General features: G+C 39.0%; 1 protein-coding gene across 4 annotated transcripts in view; it reads right to left on the reverse strand.

Annotated features, from left to right (window-relative positions):
* The window catches only part of WDR3 (WD repeat domain 3), a 36782-nt gene that overhangs the window by 15653 nt on the left and 3945 nt on the right, over positions 1-17184 (reverse strand). For all 4 annotated transcript variants that reach the window (XM_061183619.1, XM_061183621.1, XM_061183618.1 and 1 more), the window contains 11 exons: positions 16236-16445; positions 13811-13929; positions 12106-12184; positions 10820-10915; positions 9410-9523; positions 9153-9254; positions 8150-8247; positions 7115-7222; positions 6364-6594; positions 3498-3591; positions 1115-1216 (listed from right to left, as the gene is read on the reverse strand). In XM_061183619.1, coding sequence (XP_061039602.1) covers positions 1115-1216; positions 3498-3591; positions 6364-6594; positions 7115-7222; positions 8150-8247; positions 9153-9254; positions 9410-9523; positions 10820-10915; positions 12106-12184; positions 13811-13929; positions 16236-16445 — 1353 coding nt within the window. The remainder of the gene's footprint in view (positions 1-1114; positions 1217-3497; positions 3592-6363; positions 6595-7114; positions 7223-8149; positions 8248-9152; positions 9255-9409; positions 9524-10819; positions 10916-12105; positions 12185-13810; positions 13930-16235; positions 16446-17184) is intronic.

Consider the following 17184-nt stretch of genomic DNA (forward strand, 5'->3'; position numbering starts at 1 on the left):
TTCATTGCTCTTTAGGGGATGCCACCACAGATCCTATTGGAGAACTTCCAGCAGAGACTAATGTAGTCAGATGATAACTAGTGTAAAGTTCTAGTTATACTTTCATTCAGCATCAGGAAGAAAGACTCAATGAACACTGCAGGGTAAGGCAACAGTCAAAAGAATTTGCTATGAAGTATTCAATTGGTTTTATCACATTTTAGTGTTAGTGTAAACTATAAGGACCACAGAGTCAGAAAACTAGATCTCAAATGTCTATTCTGCCATTTCAGAGATTTGTAACATGGGAAAAAAACCTTGTAATGACCCTCAGTGTTGGTGCAGTTGTAAAGACTACCTAGTTCATAAAATCATTGTGAAAAAAACAATAATGACATGATGGACGTGAAAACACTTTGGAAAAGAGAACCCTCTACAAATGCTAGATGTTACTACTATTTAAATTTTAAATGCTGTTTCATTTCTGACCCCAAATGGCATTACCCAGTCTAAATTCCAGGTTCCGTTTTTTTCCAAAAATATCTACTTTCAATGAATGAAGGTTTGCCACCATTGGGAGTATTCAAATAAATGGGCCACAATCCCTTAAGGTGTTGTCAAAAAATATCTCAAAATGTTCTGAGCAACAGCACCATTACTGGAATAAGTACACGGTTCTCCAGGGTGACTCCTCTGAAGGGAAATACACTGTTATTGACTTGAAAAGGTTCACATATTTACTAAAAAATCACTAGATTTATATAGTCAGAGATGTATGGACTAAAAGGGGAGCAGAACAGTCTACTCTATCCTCCACATTGTGTTGTCCCAGGAAGTATTTCCTCTTAAGAAGTATCACAAACCACTGGTAAAAAGTCAGGAGGGTAAGCAATTTGATGTCATGGAGCTGATGATCAACAGCAGCTGAACAAGAACTCAAATCATAATGACAGCTATTCATATTATCAGGCACAAGATATGGCACCATATATAAAATCTAGAGATTAGACAAAAGTGGGCTTTCTTTAAGAAACCCTGAGACAAATCCCTGTTAGGCAGCAGTAGAACTTGATATAAGAAATGGGAAGTGCAGCCAGAGTACTGAAGCCCAGATCTTAACATCTGGTTTAGTTACCTGATCTGGAGAGAGAGACAAAGACCATAAAGCTCCATCATGTGCATCTATTGTCTCCAGCAGATTTCCTGAGGCCAAGTCATAAAGCTGCAGCTTTCCTGTCTTTGGAAGACACAAAATGAACACACAACCTACACAGTTTCATAACCAAGCAGCAACAATGTAGCTAACTGCTCAGGAAATGGGCTTCCACGGTCCATGCTCTGTATTTCCTCTGTGAATAAATGTTGTTAAATCCCCTACTGACATGTTGGGTTAATCCTGGCAGGGTTGCTATACTGTACAACTAAGGAACAGTAAAACCTTGTAGTACAGGACTACTGTCACTTCCACTGGTTTCCTCAACTTCAAAAGGGAAATATCATGGCCACAAGCATATCAGAATAAACATAAGAGCAAATGGGGAACTTAAAAACCTTTAAAAAACTTAATTAATCCTTTAAGTGGACTATCCTCTATGGTAGTTGGCTTAACCAACTCTTGATTACCCCCTCTAGAATACACTGATAATGAGAAATACTACCTACAATGCTAGGGAGGGCAATGAACTTGAAAAAAACAAATCACAGTAGCTTAGAAAACTATCAGCCACGCTTCCTGTTTAGACCATGTATATGCTGTGGTCATGGTGCCAGCACGGAACACACACAGTGGCAAAGCCTGCTCTATGACAAGCCTGTGCACATGTGGTGGAAAGAATGTATAAGTGAAAGACTTGAATCCCAGGGCTGCCTCTCTCTAACTCTGACTGTGGGTAAATTCATCTCCATGAGCCCGTTTTTCCATCTGAAAAATGGAGTTTATATCACCAACCCCTCTAAGCTGTTGTGGGGATTAAATGAGATCATGTACGTCAGCAGCATGGCACAGAGACTAGGCTAGGGGTTCTGTCTGAGTCATACAAATAGTTTTTGAAGCAATTTGCAAAATGTTTTCCCAATAGCAGACAGTGGATGGACATTTGTTAAAAGAATGAATGAAAAATGAGGAAAACTTTTAACTGAAATTTAATGGTCTTTCACTGACATTGACCCTAAAATCTCTCCAGCTTATTTTACACTTTTTGCTGGACCAAAAATATCCATTATGATAACATAGGTTTTTCTAATAAAATAATCATGCACACATGGCATTGGTTTAGGGGGATAATAATGACAAATACTTGCAAAGCACTTTTCAAAATATTCCATAGACCTTACTCCACTTTATTCCCACTACCACCCCGACTACTACCATTCGTGCTACTTCTGCTACCGGTTCTTATTTATTAGTTACTTGCTGGGAGCCAGTCTCTGTGCTAAGTGCTTTGCAGACTGTGAGGCAGGTTATTTACATCATTTTACATGAAAAAACTAAGGCTCACAGGGTTGAGTAACTTGCCGAAAAGGTCTTATAGCCAGTAAGTGGAAGAGCTGAGATTCAAACCTAGGCCCATCTGGCACAGAAGGCTCTGCCAAAAAGCAAGTGTCACCATTCCACTGTATAGATAATGAAACACACTAAGAGAAGTTATATGACTTGCTGCAAACTACCCATTTCGTAAGGGGAAGAACCTGAATCCAAATCCACGTCTGCTTATTCCCTCATGGTTATCTCCCAATCTGATTTGCAGCTGAGGACTTCATCAGTCAGGCTGTCTTTACCAAATGCTTCTATTTGCCACGCATGATGCTGGTACTTAATGTCTTTTATCATCAGTCTTCTCAAAACACAATTACACGTGTGCTCATAAAAAGATGAATGAAAGGCTGATCTCCAAAATGTTAGTGACAGTTATCTCAAGGTCATGATTTTAATTTTCTTCGTAATTTGACATAAGGTTTGGTTTAAAAAAAAAACACACAAAGAAAGCAAAACTTAAAAATAAAAACCTCGCGCTTCCCTGGTGGTGCAGTGGTTAAGAATCCACCTGCTGATGCAGGGGACACGGGTTCGATCCCTGGTCCGGGAAGATCCCACATGCCACGGAGCAACTAAGCCCATGCGCCACAACTACTGAGTCTGCGCTCTAGAGCCCGCAAGCCACAGCTACTGAGCCTGTGCTCAGGAGCCTGTGAGCCACAACTACTGAAGCCCGTGTGTCTAGAGCCCGAGAGAAGCCACCGCAATGAGAAGCCCACGCACCGTGACGAAGATTGGCCCCTGCTCGCACCGCAACTAGAGAAAGCCTGCGCGCGGCAACAAAAACCCAATGCAGCCCAAAATAAATAAATTAAATAAAAATAAAAAAACCTCAAAAAAAAAGGGCAATGAACTAACACCCTCTCATACTATCTGGCTCTAATACATTTCCCATGTGCTAAAAAAGGAAGCAGATTTCTCAAACAACTTTAAGAATACTGAGTAGAAAAAGTCCCCCCAACCCATGGAAAAGCCTGTTTACCTTTGTTCCTATGACCACCTGCCGATCACCAGGTACAAAGAATGAGCAAAGTGCATATTCGCAGGTCATCGTGCGAATACACTGCAGTGTAGACCTGTGAGAAAGAAGGAATAAAGAACTTGTATGTTAAGAGAACCTGCTTCTCCATCTGAGAGGTCAGCATGTATGTTTCATACACACTTAGCCACACAGAGTGATCAATATGAGAAAGGATAAAGTCTGAATAACCCTGGCTTATTACAGTGAAGGAAGAAATTAGTAAGTGGCACCTAACTTTGTTTTCTTTCTTGGCGGCTCCCAATCCTAAGGAACAGATTCTACAAAAGAGCCGAGAAGAGCATCTGCTGGGCTCAACAGAGCCCGATCTGCCACTACAAAGAAGTGAGGCCAGAGGACTGCAAGTCGAATTAGCATACTGTATCCTTACAAGTAAAGTTCATTTTATTGGACCATAAACATTCATCCACGCAACAAACAGATATCAAATGCCCACTTCCTTCAACATTTACTGAATGCCAGGTACCGTTCTAGGTGCTGGAGATATAACAATGAATTAAACAGAAGAGGCCCCAAATCTCATAAAGCTTAACATCCTCTGGAAATGAGACAAATATTGGTGTATCAGGTGCTAGCAGGTGCTATGGAGAAACACAGCACTGGGGGAAGGAGACCAAGAGTACAAGGGTGGGAAGGGGACAGCAGGATGGCCATGTGATGAGAAGAGAGGGAGAAAGCCTTAGCCAAAAGGGGAAGATGGTTCCACGCAGAAAGGGAGCACAACAGCCATGACACAGGCACGTTCTTGTCGCCTGTAAGGGATAACGAAAAGGCCAGGGGGGCTCCACTGGAGAAGGGGAGAGTGGTAAGAGACAATGTCTGTAAGGACTGTGGCTTGTAGTTAGTCCTTGTGAGATGGAGCTCCTGGAAGTGATATAACTTCCATTATAAAAAGATTACAATGGCTGCTGTGTTGAGAATAGACCACAGAGGGGCAAGTAAGGAAGCATGGAAGACCGGTCAGAAAGCTATTACAATCCAGATAAGAGATGTTGGTGGTTTGAACCAGGTCATGGCAGTGCAGGTGATGAGATGTGGTTGAATTCCAGGTAAGTTTTTTTTTTTTAAATACTCCTTTTTTTTTTTTAATTTATTTTTGGCTGCACTGGGTCTTCGTTGCTGCGTCTTGGCCTTCTCTAGTTGTGGCGAGCAGGGGCTACTCTTCATTGCGGTGTGCGGGCTTCTCATTGCGGTGGCTCCTCGTTGCGGAGCACAGGCTCTAGGCACGTGGGCTTCAGTAGTTGCGGCGTGTGGGCTCAGGAGTTGCAGCGCACAGGATCTAGAGTGCGCGGGCTTCAGTAGTTGTGGCATGCAGGCTCAGTAGTTGCAGCTCGCAGGCTCTAGAGCACAGGCTCAGTAGTTGTGGCACACGGACTTAGTTGCCCCGTGGCATGTGGGATCTTCCCGGACCAGGGATCGAACCCGTGTCCTCTGCATTGGCAGGCGTATTCTTAACCACTGGACCACCAGGGAAGTTTTGAAGGTAGAGCTGATAGGATTTGCTAATGCAGTGGACATGAGAGAATCAAGAATGGCTACAAGGATTTGGGCTAGAAAAACCACAGGAAGTAATTATTTACTAATATGGGGAAATCTGTAGGAACAGAGGGTGGGGAGACTATTGAAGAAATGAAGATCACAAGTACGGTTTGGACATATAAAAATCTGAGATGCCTAATTAGACATCCAAGGGTGATACAGACAAAAGATTTGGACATATGAGTCTGAAGTTCAGGGAGAGGCTATGGCTAGAGATGGAAATTTAAGCATCATCAGCATATAGAAAGCCACCTGACTAGAGATCACAGAAAGTGAGTGTAGACAGAGAAAAGGTGCAAAGACTCTCCCCTGAAGTATTCCAACAGTTAGAGGTCAGCAAAATAAGAAGGGTCTAGCCAAGACTGAGAAAAAAAAACAGCCAGCAGAGAAAGAGGAAGTAATGAAATTCAAACTGTTTCAAAGAGGAGAAAAGTTATCAATTCAAAGAGAGTGTCAAACGAAGCTTATAGGTCACTGGATTTTGAAACATGAACACCACTGATGAGACGACAAGAGCTGTTTTGGTGAAATGGTGGGTATAAAGGCCTGATGGAGAAAAGGAGTCAGAGGATGGGGGGAGATAATCGGAGAGAGAGATAAGGATGAGACAGGATTATTTCCTTCAAGATGGGAGATATTACAGCATATCTGTACGCTGATGCGAACGACCCAACGGAGAGGGAAGATTAATGATGCAAGAGAGGGAGGAAAATTGCTAGAAGGAGAAATACAGCTTGTGATTACCTTTTGGTTAGGTGCACCAACAGTCATAGGAAGAAAGATTATGTGGATACACATGCAGCTAAGGTGGGAGCATATGAACATTTTCTAGATGATTCCATTTCTTCAGTGAACTAGGAAGCAAGGTCATCAGCTTAAAGGGGCTAGAGGTGTGAGGTGTGAGGAGAGGTAAGAACATGTGAAATAGTCATCTAGGAAAGTGAGAAATTAGAAATCATGGTAAAATTACTGGAAAGCACTAAAAGCCTATTTGAATTTAGAGTAAGAAGTATGCTTGTGTTTTTCTCTAGCCAAGTACAGCAATAAGCTTCAGACATGGAATAAACTTACATTTTTTGTACCAAATCTAAAAAGGCAATTTTTCCTACTCTAAACTCCACAGGCCTACAGTCAAAATGCACTGAAGATACATTTTGAGGGAACTGTATTTAGGGCCCTAAGAATAACTAACCATCAAGAGTATTAAAAACTAACTCAAAGGGAAGAAAACACTATTGGATAAAGCTACAGAAAGCATCATTTCACAAACCTGTTCCATATCTTAATGGAATCAGCTGCTGCTGAAAGGACAGCGATATTGTCTGAGCTGAATGACAAAGTCCGCACGTCACTGCGATGACCCCCAATGGTAATTCTGTTTGTCCTGACAGTCTGAGGAGTTGACATGGATGGATTCAGTGAATATAATTCCACCAAGTTGTTCTGCAGCAGGAAGACAGCCTTTAACTCTCCTTGAGGAGTATGAATCAAGTCAAAGGATCTGTATGAGAAAATATTCATAAATGTTCCAGCAACCATCTTAGCTCACAAGGTTAATTTTTTCCTAGGAGAAAAGCTTTGCAATGCCCTGCATCTATACAAAGTTTGAACAAGTATAAAGGATTTTACAAATAAGAGTGCTCTGAGTATTGGACAGTAGTCTAGTATAGGCTTTTAGGTCCATGAAACCTGAGCTCAGATACTGGCTCTGATTTGTTTCTGTGCATGTATTCTTTTTTATAAGTGACTGCAAATCCTTTTGGAATGTGGGGTATACATTTTTCTTTTTAACTGGCAGCAAAGAACTGTAAGTAAAAAGCTAAAAAGCTATCATAATAAAACAAATATGAGATGATGAATCAGTGAGCCCATGGCGAGCAGTGGGAGGTGAGGCCCACGATCACTGTCCAGACATACAATTCGTAGAGGCTGCTTACAAATAGCATGAAAAGCCGATACAATTTCATAGCAACACTTCAGATACTTCTCTCAGATACTTCAGCTACTACATTTTCACTCACTTGATTTTGGCAGAAGTTTTGATATTAGTCACCCGTTGGATTTCATCTTGCAGAGTCATTTCAACATTGACTTCAAGGTCTTCCTCCTCCTCTTTGCAAGAATTTAATCTAGAGGAGAAAAAAAAAAAAGACTATCATGCTATCACTTTTCTAGAAGAAGCTTTGCTATTACTTGAGTCAAGTTCTGGTCTGAGACCAACCACCTTTTTGAACCTGGAAGAGTCACCTAACCACACGGATTACCGTGAGAATTAAACAATGTAGTGTACGTAAAAACGCTTTGTGAACCACAACGCAATTAATATGAAGTGTTATTCCACCCAATGGGTACCCTCAATAAACGGATTCTGAATACAATAGCCCATAAAATTTCTGGGGACAAGTCTTTGTAGTTCAAACTATCCCACTGAAGTGTTTCTGGTAAACTTCTCTAACTTCAGGACTTTTTAGAAAATCCATTACTCTGCACTTATAACCCAACCATGCCAAAAAAACCCAGAGGTCTCAAAAGATTTGCTTTGGCAAATAAAAAATTTTAAAAACTGGTGACTTTTTATTTCTTTGAGACTTGTAAATTTCAACCACTGAGAAACTGATTTCTATAGGTATAATGACCTATTTATTGTAAGGTTATACTGCCCCCAAACTCCAATTATGTAACTGTCCAACTGGTCTTCCTTCTCACAGTCCCAAAGGTCAGCACTATGCAACCCGGATTCCTTCTGTATAGGCTGTTGTCACTGAAGACACACTGCTAGCCTCTCAGAATTAAATCATTTAGAAGCTATGTTTAAATATCTGTACTGCCTTTCTCGTTCTGTGTGGGTCTGAGTGCAAGACCTAGGAATATGATAGTTATGAAGCTGTATTTAGAAATTAAAACTTGGACTACCAGCACTCCATAAAATCTTCCCTAGCATTTAATGGTAATTGAAAACAGAGTAAATACTCCTTTAAAGAAGCCATAGTTTTTCCTTCAGTACTATGGGGGCCACCCACGATACTTGACTAGTAGTAAATATTAAGAAAACACACTTTGCTTTCTTTTTAGCTTTCTTCATCTTCTTGTCTAATTTCTTCTGAATTTCCTCCTTGGAAAGGATATGAAACACTTCTAGCACAGAGTCAGTCCCCTAGAAAGGCAAAAGGTTGATGTGAGTCCAGGAGAGGCAATTTGTAATTTAGCTTTTTCTCTGTAAGAACATTTCTCTTTCTTCCCTTACTAGTTGTATTACCATGGACAACTTAATCTCGCTGGGATTGTTGTCTCATCTGTAAAGTGGGAATTCACCACTTTCTACAATGTTACTCTGAGACTAAATAAGAAGTTAATGCCTTTTACAGAGTGAAGTAAGTCAGAAGGAGAAAAACAAATACCATATGCTAACACATATATATGGAATCTTAAAAAAAAAAAAAATTGGTTCTGAAAAACCTAGGGGTAGGACAGGAATAAAGACGCAGACATAGAGAATGTACTTGAGGACATGGGGAGGGGCAAGGGTAAGCTGGGACAAAGTGAGAGAGTGGCATGGACATATATACACTACCAAATGTAAAACAAATAGCTAGTGGGAAGCAACCGCATAGCACAGGGAGATCAGCTCGGTGCTTTGTGTCCACCTAGAGGGGAGGGATGGGACAGGGAGGTTGGGAGGGAGATGCAAGAGGGAGGAGATATGGGGATATAAGTATACATATAGCTGATTCACTTTGTTATACAGCAGCAACTAACAGAACAATGTAAAGCAATTATACTCCAATATCAATGTTAAAAAAAAACAGAAAAAAGAAGTTAATGCTTTTAAATTGTTTAGAAAGGCAGGGATTTAATAAATGTTTGCTAATAATAAGAAGAATAAGAGCAATTACTGCTGTTGGGTAATAGAAGTTAGGGAATATAGGTCCACACAATACCATATAAGGAAATCTTAACAGGACCAAAGAAAAATTCACCTCCACACTGAATACGAAAGAAGAACAAGTCTCTAAAGGAACAGCCAAGTCCTTGTTATTTTCTCCTAAGCCTGGTACTCACATGGCAAGCAAGAATCCTGCCTGTCCTGTCGACTGCAAGGTTCACAACTCTGTCCCTTCCTTCCCGCATTATGGAACCAGCTTTTCTACATGTAAGGATGCGCTGCAGAGGAAGCAAGAGAAAAGATGAAGGTTAATAGTTCTGTTGACCCCTGAAAAGACATGATTCCAAGAAATGCAGGTGACAAAGATCTTCCCTAAAATGAATACTTTCCCACCACTCAACTCAACTGAAGGTAAGAAACAAAAATGAATTACATCCTCAGGAGCTTCATCCATCTCAAGGGTACCATCCTCTGCTTCATGTGTGTCCTGTATTCCAGGGGAAGACCCTTTGACTTTCTTGGGCTCTGGTTCTTCTGGGTCTTCAATCTGTTTTATAAAAATGGGAAAATAAGAGCTGAAATAGGGCTTGCCCGGTGGCGCAGTGGTTAAGAATCCGCCTGCTAATGCAGGGGACATGGGTTTGAGCCCTGGTCCAGGAAGATCCCACATGCTGCGGAGCAACTAAGCCCGTGCGCCACAACTACTGAGCCTGCGCTCTAGACCCCGTGAGCCACAACTACTGAAGCCCGTGCACCTAGAGCCTATGCTCCTCAACAAGAGAAGCCACCACAATGAGAAGCTTGTGCACTGCAATGAAGAGTAGCCCCTGCTCGCCGCAACTAGAGAAAGCCCACGTGCAGCAATGAAGACCCAACGCAGCCAAAAATAAATAAATAAATTTATTAAAAAAAAAAAAAGCTGAAATAATTTGTTCCAGGAGGTGATTTTCACCCCTAATGACTTAGAAACCTGTCCTTATAGCCACTGATAACTTCCATTTAGTGATCTCTCTGATCAAACCTCTTCAATGACAGCACATTCATCAGAATATATTAAAAACTGACCACAACAAGAACACAAACAAAACATTATTCATTATACCAGCTCCAATAACTTTCCACAGTATAAGGACTACTGTTTCATAACAAGGTGAAAGAATGAATTAATTTTAAAACCTTCATTAGTTTTAAAACTTCATTAAAACCCTCATTAATTTTAAAACCTTCTTAGGTGAAAGATCTACCATATTCTAGAGGGAAAGATTCAAATTGGCATTACGAATTGCAAAGACATTGCAAGAGAGGTTACATTTTCTCCTTAAATTAAAAAAAAGATAAACCCTAGCCTACTAATGAAGAACCCAATCAAAATGGCTACTGGACACAACACCACACACCTAACTCCAGCTAAACCTAAGGTCTATAACCTTTCATCCACGCAAAATCTTTGATGATCTGAGAAAATGTGACAGATCTTCTCAGAATATACATATTTACATAAATGTACACAAATTTTACATAGATTTTTGTTTGAGGGAAGAGGGTCACAGATATTCGGAAATCCATCCGTGGACACCCAAAGGTCAAGGAATATCAAGCTAAGAGACCTACAGACTAAAACATTAACATTACCAAGAGCTGTCAGCCTAAAGCTGTCCTTCTTCCAAGTGCAAATGAGGGCAATAGACCACAGAATGAAGAAAAAAAATTGTTTAGAAATCGCAGTAAGAGAGAATTCCAATACTATGTGAAGTACTCAAAAATCACATCTGATTCTAAATTCAACAAGCCTATGAAATTGCTAAAACATGACACTGCCCATGATCAGAAAAAAAGCAATTACCTCTTGCAGGTAAGCTATGTCCCAAGCCCTCAGTTCACTGTCAGAAGCCCCAGTGATGAGTCGCTTTTCTTCTGACACCAGAACCAACCCCCACACCTACAGGGTATAAAAAAATTCAAATAATATGGTTATTAAGGGACTCCAGGATGCATAGCATGACATGACATTCCAAAAGTCTAAGTACACTGTAGTGAAATCTTGTTGGCACTGCAAAGTCTAATATTAAGACAACCCTTTCAAAATACACTACGAGAAAGCTCACTTTGAGAAAGAAAATGATCTGTGGTGGAAGTGTTGTTTATGGGGTAACTAGCAGTTTCTCTGTAATTTCCTATCCTTAAATTTAGATAATGGCTGTTCAGAATAAATCCTAACTAGAAGCCACTCAAAATAATGACTTCAAGCGTGGCACTTCTTTGATTTCAGCAGTGCCTTGCAAATGAAAGGTGCTCCATTAATGTCTATCAGAGCATAATTTTTAGCCTGAAACATCCATGAACTAAACAATGAAAATAACAGTCCTGTTGCAAATCAAGAAAGAATCTGCTTTTCCTCCTCATTAATTCTAGGGTGTGTATATTCCTCATATATTCTAGGGCATATATATACAAAAATATATATAATTGAGTTATAATTAACATACAATGTTAAATTAGTTTAAGGCATACAACACAGTGATTCAATATTTTTATACATTATGAAATGATCACCAAAATAAGACCAGTTACCATCCATCGCCATACAAAGTTGTTAAAATATTATTGACTATATACCCTATGTGTAGATTCCATCCCATGGCTTACATATTTTATAGCTGGAAGTTTGTACCCCTTAATCACCTTCACCTATGCCTGGTATGAACAAAGCACAAAGGAGGATGCAAAGATGTAAAATATTCCCTGATCTCTATTGAACAGATCTATGTTCAGGTAATTATTATAATGGCTATAATTTGCATTTACATGTCACCGGGCCAGGCACTGTATACACAGTATCATTAAACTTCCCTACGATCATAAAGGTGGATACTTATAATTTAAAAGTGATGAAACCCATATTCATGGGTTAAAAACTTATCCGAGGCCAATTTCTACTAAATGCCAGAGCAGATACATCTGCTCTGACGGTTGGCACTTTGTCCACCACTCCAACTTCTCTCTCTAAAGACAGTACATGTTTATTACTGTTAGCAGTAAAAACAAAGAGCCATGAAAGGGCCAGGGAAGAAACCATCTTTTCCCTTCTGCCTTGCTATTCTTTCCCTGGGCCCATGACCCTACATATACCTCAGTTCGGTGGCCAACCATTGTTTTGAAGCAGTGCTGGGTATCAAGGTCCCACCATTTCACCATGGTATCTTTCCCACTAGAAGAAGAAATAGGAAAAAAATCTTATTAGGAAGAATCACTGAACTAACAGGAAAATCAAGGACTTATTTGTTGCCTTAAAAAGACAATACACAGCAATGATGTCTAATGCTACTATTTACCTGACCTTTCTTTTAAAAAGAATCCTAACTCTTCATATGGCTATTCTCAGGTAGAAAAATAAAATGTTCCATCTGTAAGCACAAAAATAACCTTGAATTCAGAGTGCTACAAAACATAGAACTTGACCAGCTGACCATCATTTCCATCGTCACAGCATCAACATTCCTTCATTCTAACACACAAACATCTTAGACCTCTCCTGCTCCCTTGTCTCCCACGTCCAGCTAGTCTCTAGGTCCAGAAAACGCCTCCTCTGGGAAGTCTCCAAGCCTTGATTCCTCCCAATCCATTTCTGTACACAAACCTGAAGTTAGGTCCTACTGGCCGAATTATTTTAATAACTTATCTGGTCTCTTTGTCTATTCTGTTCCCTCACCACATCCAATACACTACTGTCAGATAATCTTACTCTTCTAAATTTGCACTAACTCAAGGTTCTCTATGGATTCAAAATCAAGCTCTTCAGCACCATTCCCAAAACCTCCCATTAATTGGCACTTAATCTCCCTGCCAATGGGCTCTACTCTTCCTGCCTCAAATGCCTGCTCCCTGCTTCTTCACCAATGTAAATCTAATATAATCCTGCTTCATGACAAAACTGGAAAAAAACAGAAACCCAATTTACAAAGTCTTTCCTATATAATCCCACCTCACGGTGTTATTTCCTTTCCCTTACATTCCCTAAGCTATAAGGTGTATGTATATTCTAGTAGAACAGTAGAGTCATTGCCTCACAGAACGTGTGTTATCTGAACAAGACACACTAACGTCCCTGTATCCTATCCCACGGGAACAAATCCACCACTGGTACAGCATTTCGTGCTGCTCCTCTACACTGCCTTCTGGTTCTTCTGTGGTTCTAATTACTATGGTTCTTCTAATTACTGCCTGGCAAAACTTAAGATCCCAAACTTTCCTGGGTGGCCATTCCTTAGGAATGATAACTATCATATTAGGTTGAACTATATGAAATTGCTGATATATGAAATTGCTGATATCTGACCTATCATTTTTAACCCATACAAATGGAAATTTCAAATGGTTCAACCTATGAGATGTTCAGAAGGCCTAAGTATGGAGTATGTCTCTTCTGAAGAGGCAGGCTAAGACAAACATTTGGTATTTGCATCTGCCCACTGCTCCATATTCGGCTTTTCTGACTTTCTAGGGATCCCGAAAGTAGACAGTTCATCCTATACAAGGTCTGTCGAAGAGTTAAGGAATATGGAAAAGCTGATATAAGGGGAAAATAATGACAAATCAGAAAAGGGAATTTAAAAAATGCTATAAATAACTCTGGATAGTATCTATGACACTGTTTGGGATGGGAAGGGAGGGGAGGGGAAGGGAGAGGAAAAGCAGAGAGAAGAGGAAACTAGCACATGAGCTTGAGTATAGTGCGGAGATATGAGTAAGGAATGAAACAAATTCCCTCTTTGAAAACCTCTCCAATGAATTCACCTAGAGAAAGAAATGGAAACAAAACTTATTATTTCTTTACCTAGTAACTAGCAGATTCTTGTCTCGTAGAAACAATGCTTGTGTAACAGCGTCCTTGTGCCCCTTTAGACGGTAGAGGCCACTTTCATTGATCACATCCCACACGATAATATCTGTGTCCTAAAGGAATCAAATACAGAAGAATTTTCTTTACCACATAAGGCCTAACTTGACACACAATATTTTTATTACAAAGTTGATATGTAGTCCTTATAGAAAATTTGGAAAACATACAGAAAAGCACAGAGGAACCAAACACCAGTTGATTTCACCATCCAGATATAATCACCATAGATATTTTGTTGTATACTATTCTAGTCTTTATGTGTACATACATGTTGTTAACTGAGATCATGCTATTCCTATCATTGTATAACTCTCCTCCTTTTTCTCATTTAATATATTTCCATGTCCTTCCAGACTGTTCTCATTTTTAATGGTCACAGAATAACCAACCTTAAGGATATACCATAATTTACTTTAAATTTTTTCTATTTCAGCCATTTAGGCAGTTTCCACTTTTCTGCTATTATAAATATGTGGAAATGAACATTCTTGTACCTCTATCTTTGTACATATCTCTGATCAGAATAAACACTAAAAAGGGAAATTCTTGGGTTAAAAGGTATTTCTATCTTAAGTCTGCAATTCAGGGTGATCTCCAGAAAGGCTGCACCAATCTAAAGGTCCACCAGGGATATGTATGACAACGCCAGTTTTCCCATCCCTTCATCTCTGGATATTATCAGTTGCTCAAAAAACACTGCCAGTTTCACAAGTTGAAAGGCTGTCTCAATGTTTATTTGATTTGCATTTCTGAGTACCAATGAGAAATTCTGTACATGCTGTATGGTGATTACTGGCCGTTCTGCACCTCCTTTGAACTGCCAAGTCATGTCTTTCATCTTCCTTTCGGTCTTATTTTTTACTTGTTTGTTGGTTATTAAGACATGATATTAATCCTTCCCTTTTATAGTGGAACTATTAAATACTCTCCCTTTTTCATTGTCCTTTAACTTTATTTTTTCCAGTTTTATTGAAAAAATAATTGACATACATCATTGTATAAGTTTAAGGCATACGGCATGACAGTTTAATTTACATATATTGTGAAATGCTTACAATAGGTTCAGCTAATACCCATCTTCTCATATAGATATAGTAAAAAGAAAAAAAGGAAAAAAAATTTCTCCTTGTGATGAGAACTCTTAGGATTTTCTCTTGACAACTTCTTTATAGTGTTTTAATGCACAAATGTTTTAAATATTCAAATATCAAGCGTTCAAATTTATCAGCCTTTTCCTTTATAATTTCTTTCCTTGCTGATATGCTTGAAGTCTTTTTCCACCTTGATATCAAATAGATATTTATTTATATATCTTCTAGTTTACTTAAAATATCATGGTTTAATATTTAAGTCTTTAATCCGTGACTCTTTGGTACACAGCATGAGGTAAAGTTTTAACTTTAAATTTCCCCCCAAATAGTTAGCCAACTGTTTAAGTCCTGTTTCATAAGTAATCCATCATTTTTCTACTCATCAAAAATGTCATCTTTAAAATATACTAATTAGGTATATCAAGTGGATTTGTTTCTTGGATTCCCATTTGGTTGCAGTAATCTATCTATTTTGTATTAATGCCAGGTTAATATAACACATTATAAGTTATGACTTCATAATGCATTTTAATATCTGAAACTTCTTAAATCTAACCCTGAAAAAAGAAATCTGAAACCCTTTTATTTTTTCCCAAAATTCTGCTATTTATTATTCATTTGTTTTTCCATATATTCTTTTAAATCATTTGGTCATATTCTAAAAAAACAACAAAAAGACCTTTGGGATATTTAAATTGCTTTATCTGTATAAACTAATTAGAACATATGAGCACCTTTTCAATACTTTGTCTTGCCATTCAAGAACATGGTTTGTGTCTCTATTCACTCAAGTCTTCTGTTACATTCTTTAGTAAAGTTTCACAGTATTTTTGTGTCCATTACTTAACATACTTTTGTAAATGGAATCATTTACATTCTATTTTCTGATGACTGAGATATAGGAAAGCTACCGATTTTACCAAAACAAATGGCCAAGAATCATTTTGACTCTCCTTTTCCAATTTGTTTTGTTCCCCCAACTTGTGTACTGTTTTGGGTAGCATATCCACAATGATGTTACATAGTAACTATCATGGGCATCCTCATCTTGTTCTTGTATTTAATAGTCTTTTATCAGTGAATCTGACAGGAAACAAAATGAACCACCCAATTCATATCCATCCTTCTCACTCTATTCTACCATCTATACTATTTTGTACACCGAGTGCCCACTGTTTCACACAACAATGTTTGTGAACAACCTGCTTCAGCAGTAGCCTTACACTCCTTTCTAGATTAAAGTCCGGGCACCTAATTCAAGGTCTCACCTTGGACCCAGATGCCAGCCTGCCTCCTAGCTGATCATACTTCAAGGAAGTGATTGCTGCTTTGTGTCCATTGAAGGTCACATTTCCTTCCCCACTCAGGAGACTGAAGATTCGGATAGACCCATCCTCATAACCAACAGCTAAGTGCAGCCCATCTGGGGAGGGGCACAAGAAAGTGACTTCGTGTTTAAGCCCCTGAAGGATGAGAATCTGAAATAATAAGAATTAAAAACAATGTAGAGGAGTTAAGCATGTCATCAAGGAAGAAGTGTGGGAATAATCAGGCACAGTAAAATTAAGAGCATCAATAATTCCAAATCGCTCTTATGAATAATAATGAGACTCTGGACTCTATCTCAAGTTCTTTAATACAGAAATTATTATTTGTACTGGGTAATGAAACATTCAAGAAAAGGTAAAGCTATACTATACTATTTCTCCAAAGCTCTACATTAGCATAACGCATGCCAAAATTTCCCAGGCAATGGAATAAATTACTAAGTCCTTATTCTATGTCAACATCAAATGATTTTCCATAAAGGATTATAAACACATCCTTGATTTAACTGAGCCCCATCCCAGAAACCAACCTGCATGGCACTGGAGTGCTACAGTGATGTATCCCCAAGGGACTCTGGGGGACACTAAGTATCAAAGTATTAACCTCTTGGAGGTCACAGAGTGAGTGGACAAGATCAAATTGCCTGTATTTTGTTTGGCAGAAGTGGTAGGCTTGGGAATTCAGAGTCATACAAAATATCAAAGGCTAGTTTAACAACCGTTGGGCCTCATCTGCATAGGTAAGAAAAAGATTCAGTCAACACAGCAATATTCCTTTTAAATGCCTAATATTATATAACTAGTTGTGAGGGCAAGTAGAAGAACTTGAAAAATGGAGAACTGGTGAAGTAGAGAAAAACAAACATGTTGGGAATAATGATTACAAATA

The sequence above is a fragment of the Eubalaena glacialis genome, chromosome 3 (genome assembly GCF_028564815.1).
Source record: "Eubalaena glacialis isolate mEubGla1 chromosome 3, mEubGla1.1.hap2.+ XY, whole genome shotgun sequence".
Taxonomy (NCBI): domain Eukaryota; kingdom Metazoa; phylum Chordata; class Mammalia; order Artiodactyla; family Balaenidae; genus Eubalaena; species Eubalaena glacialis.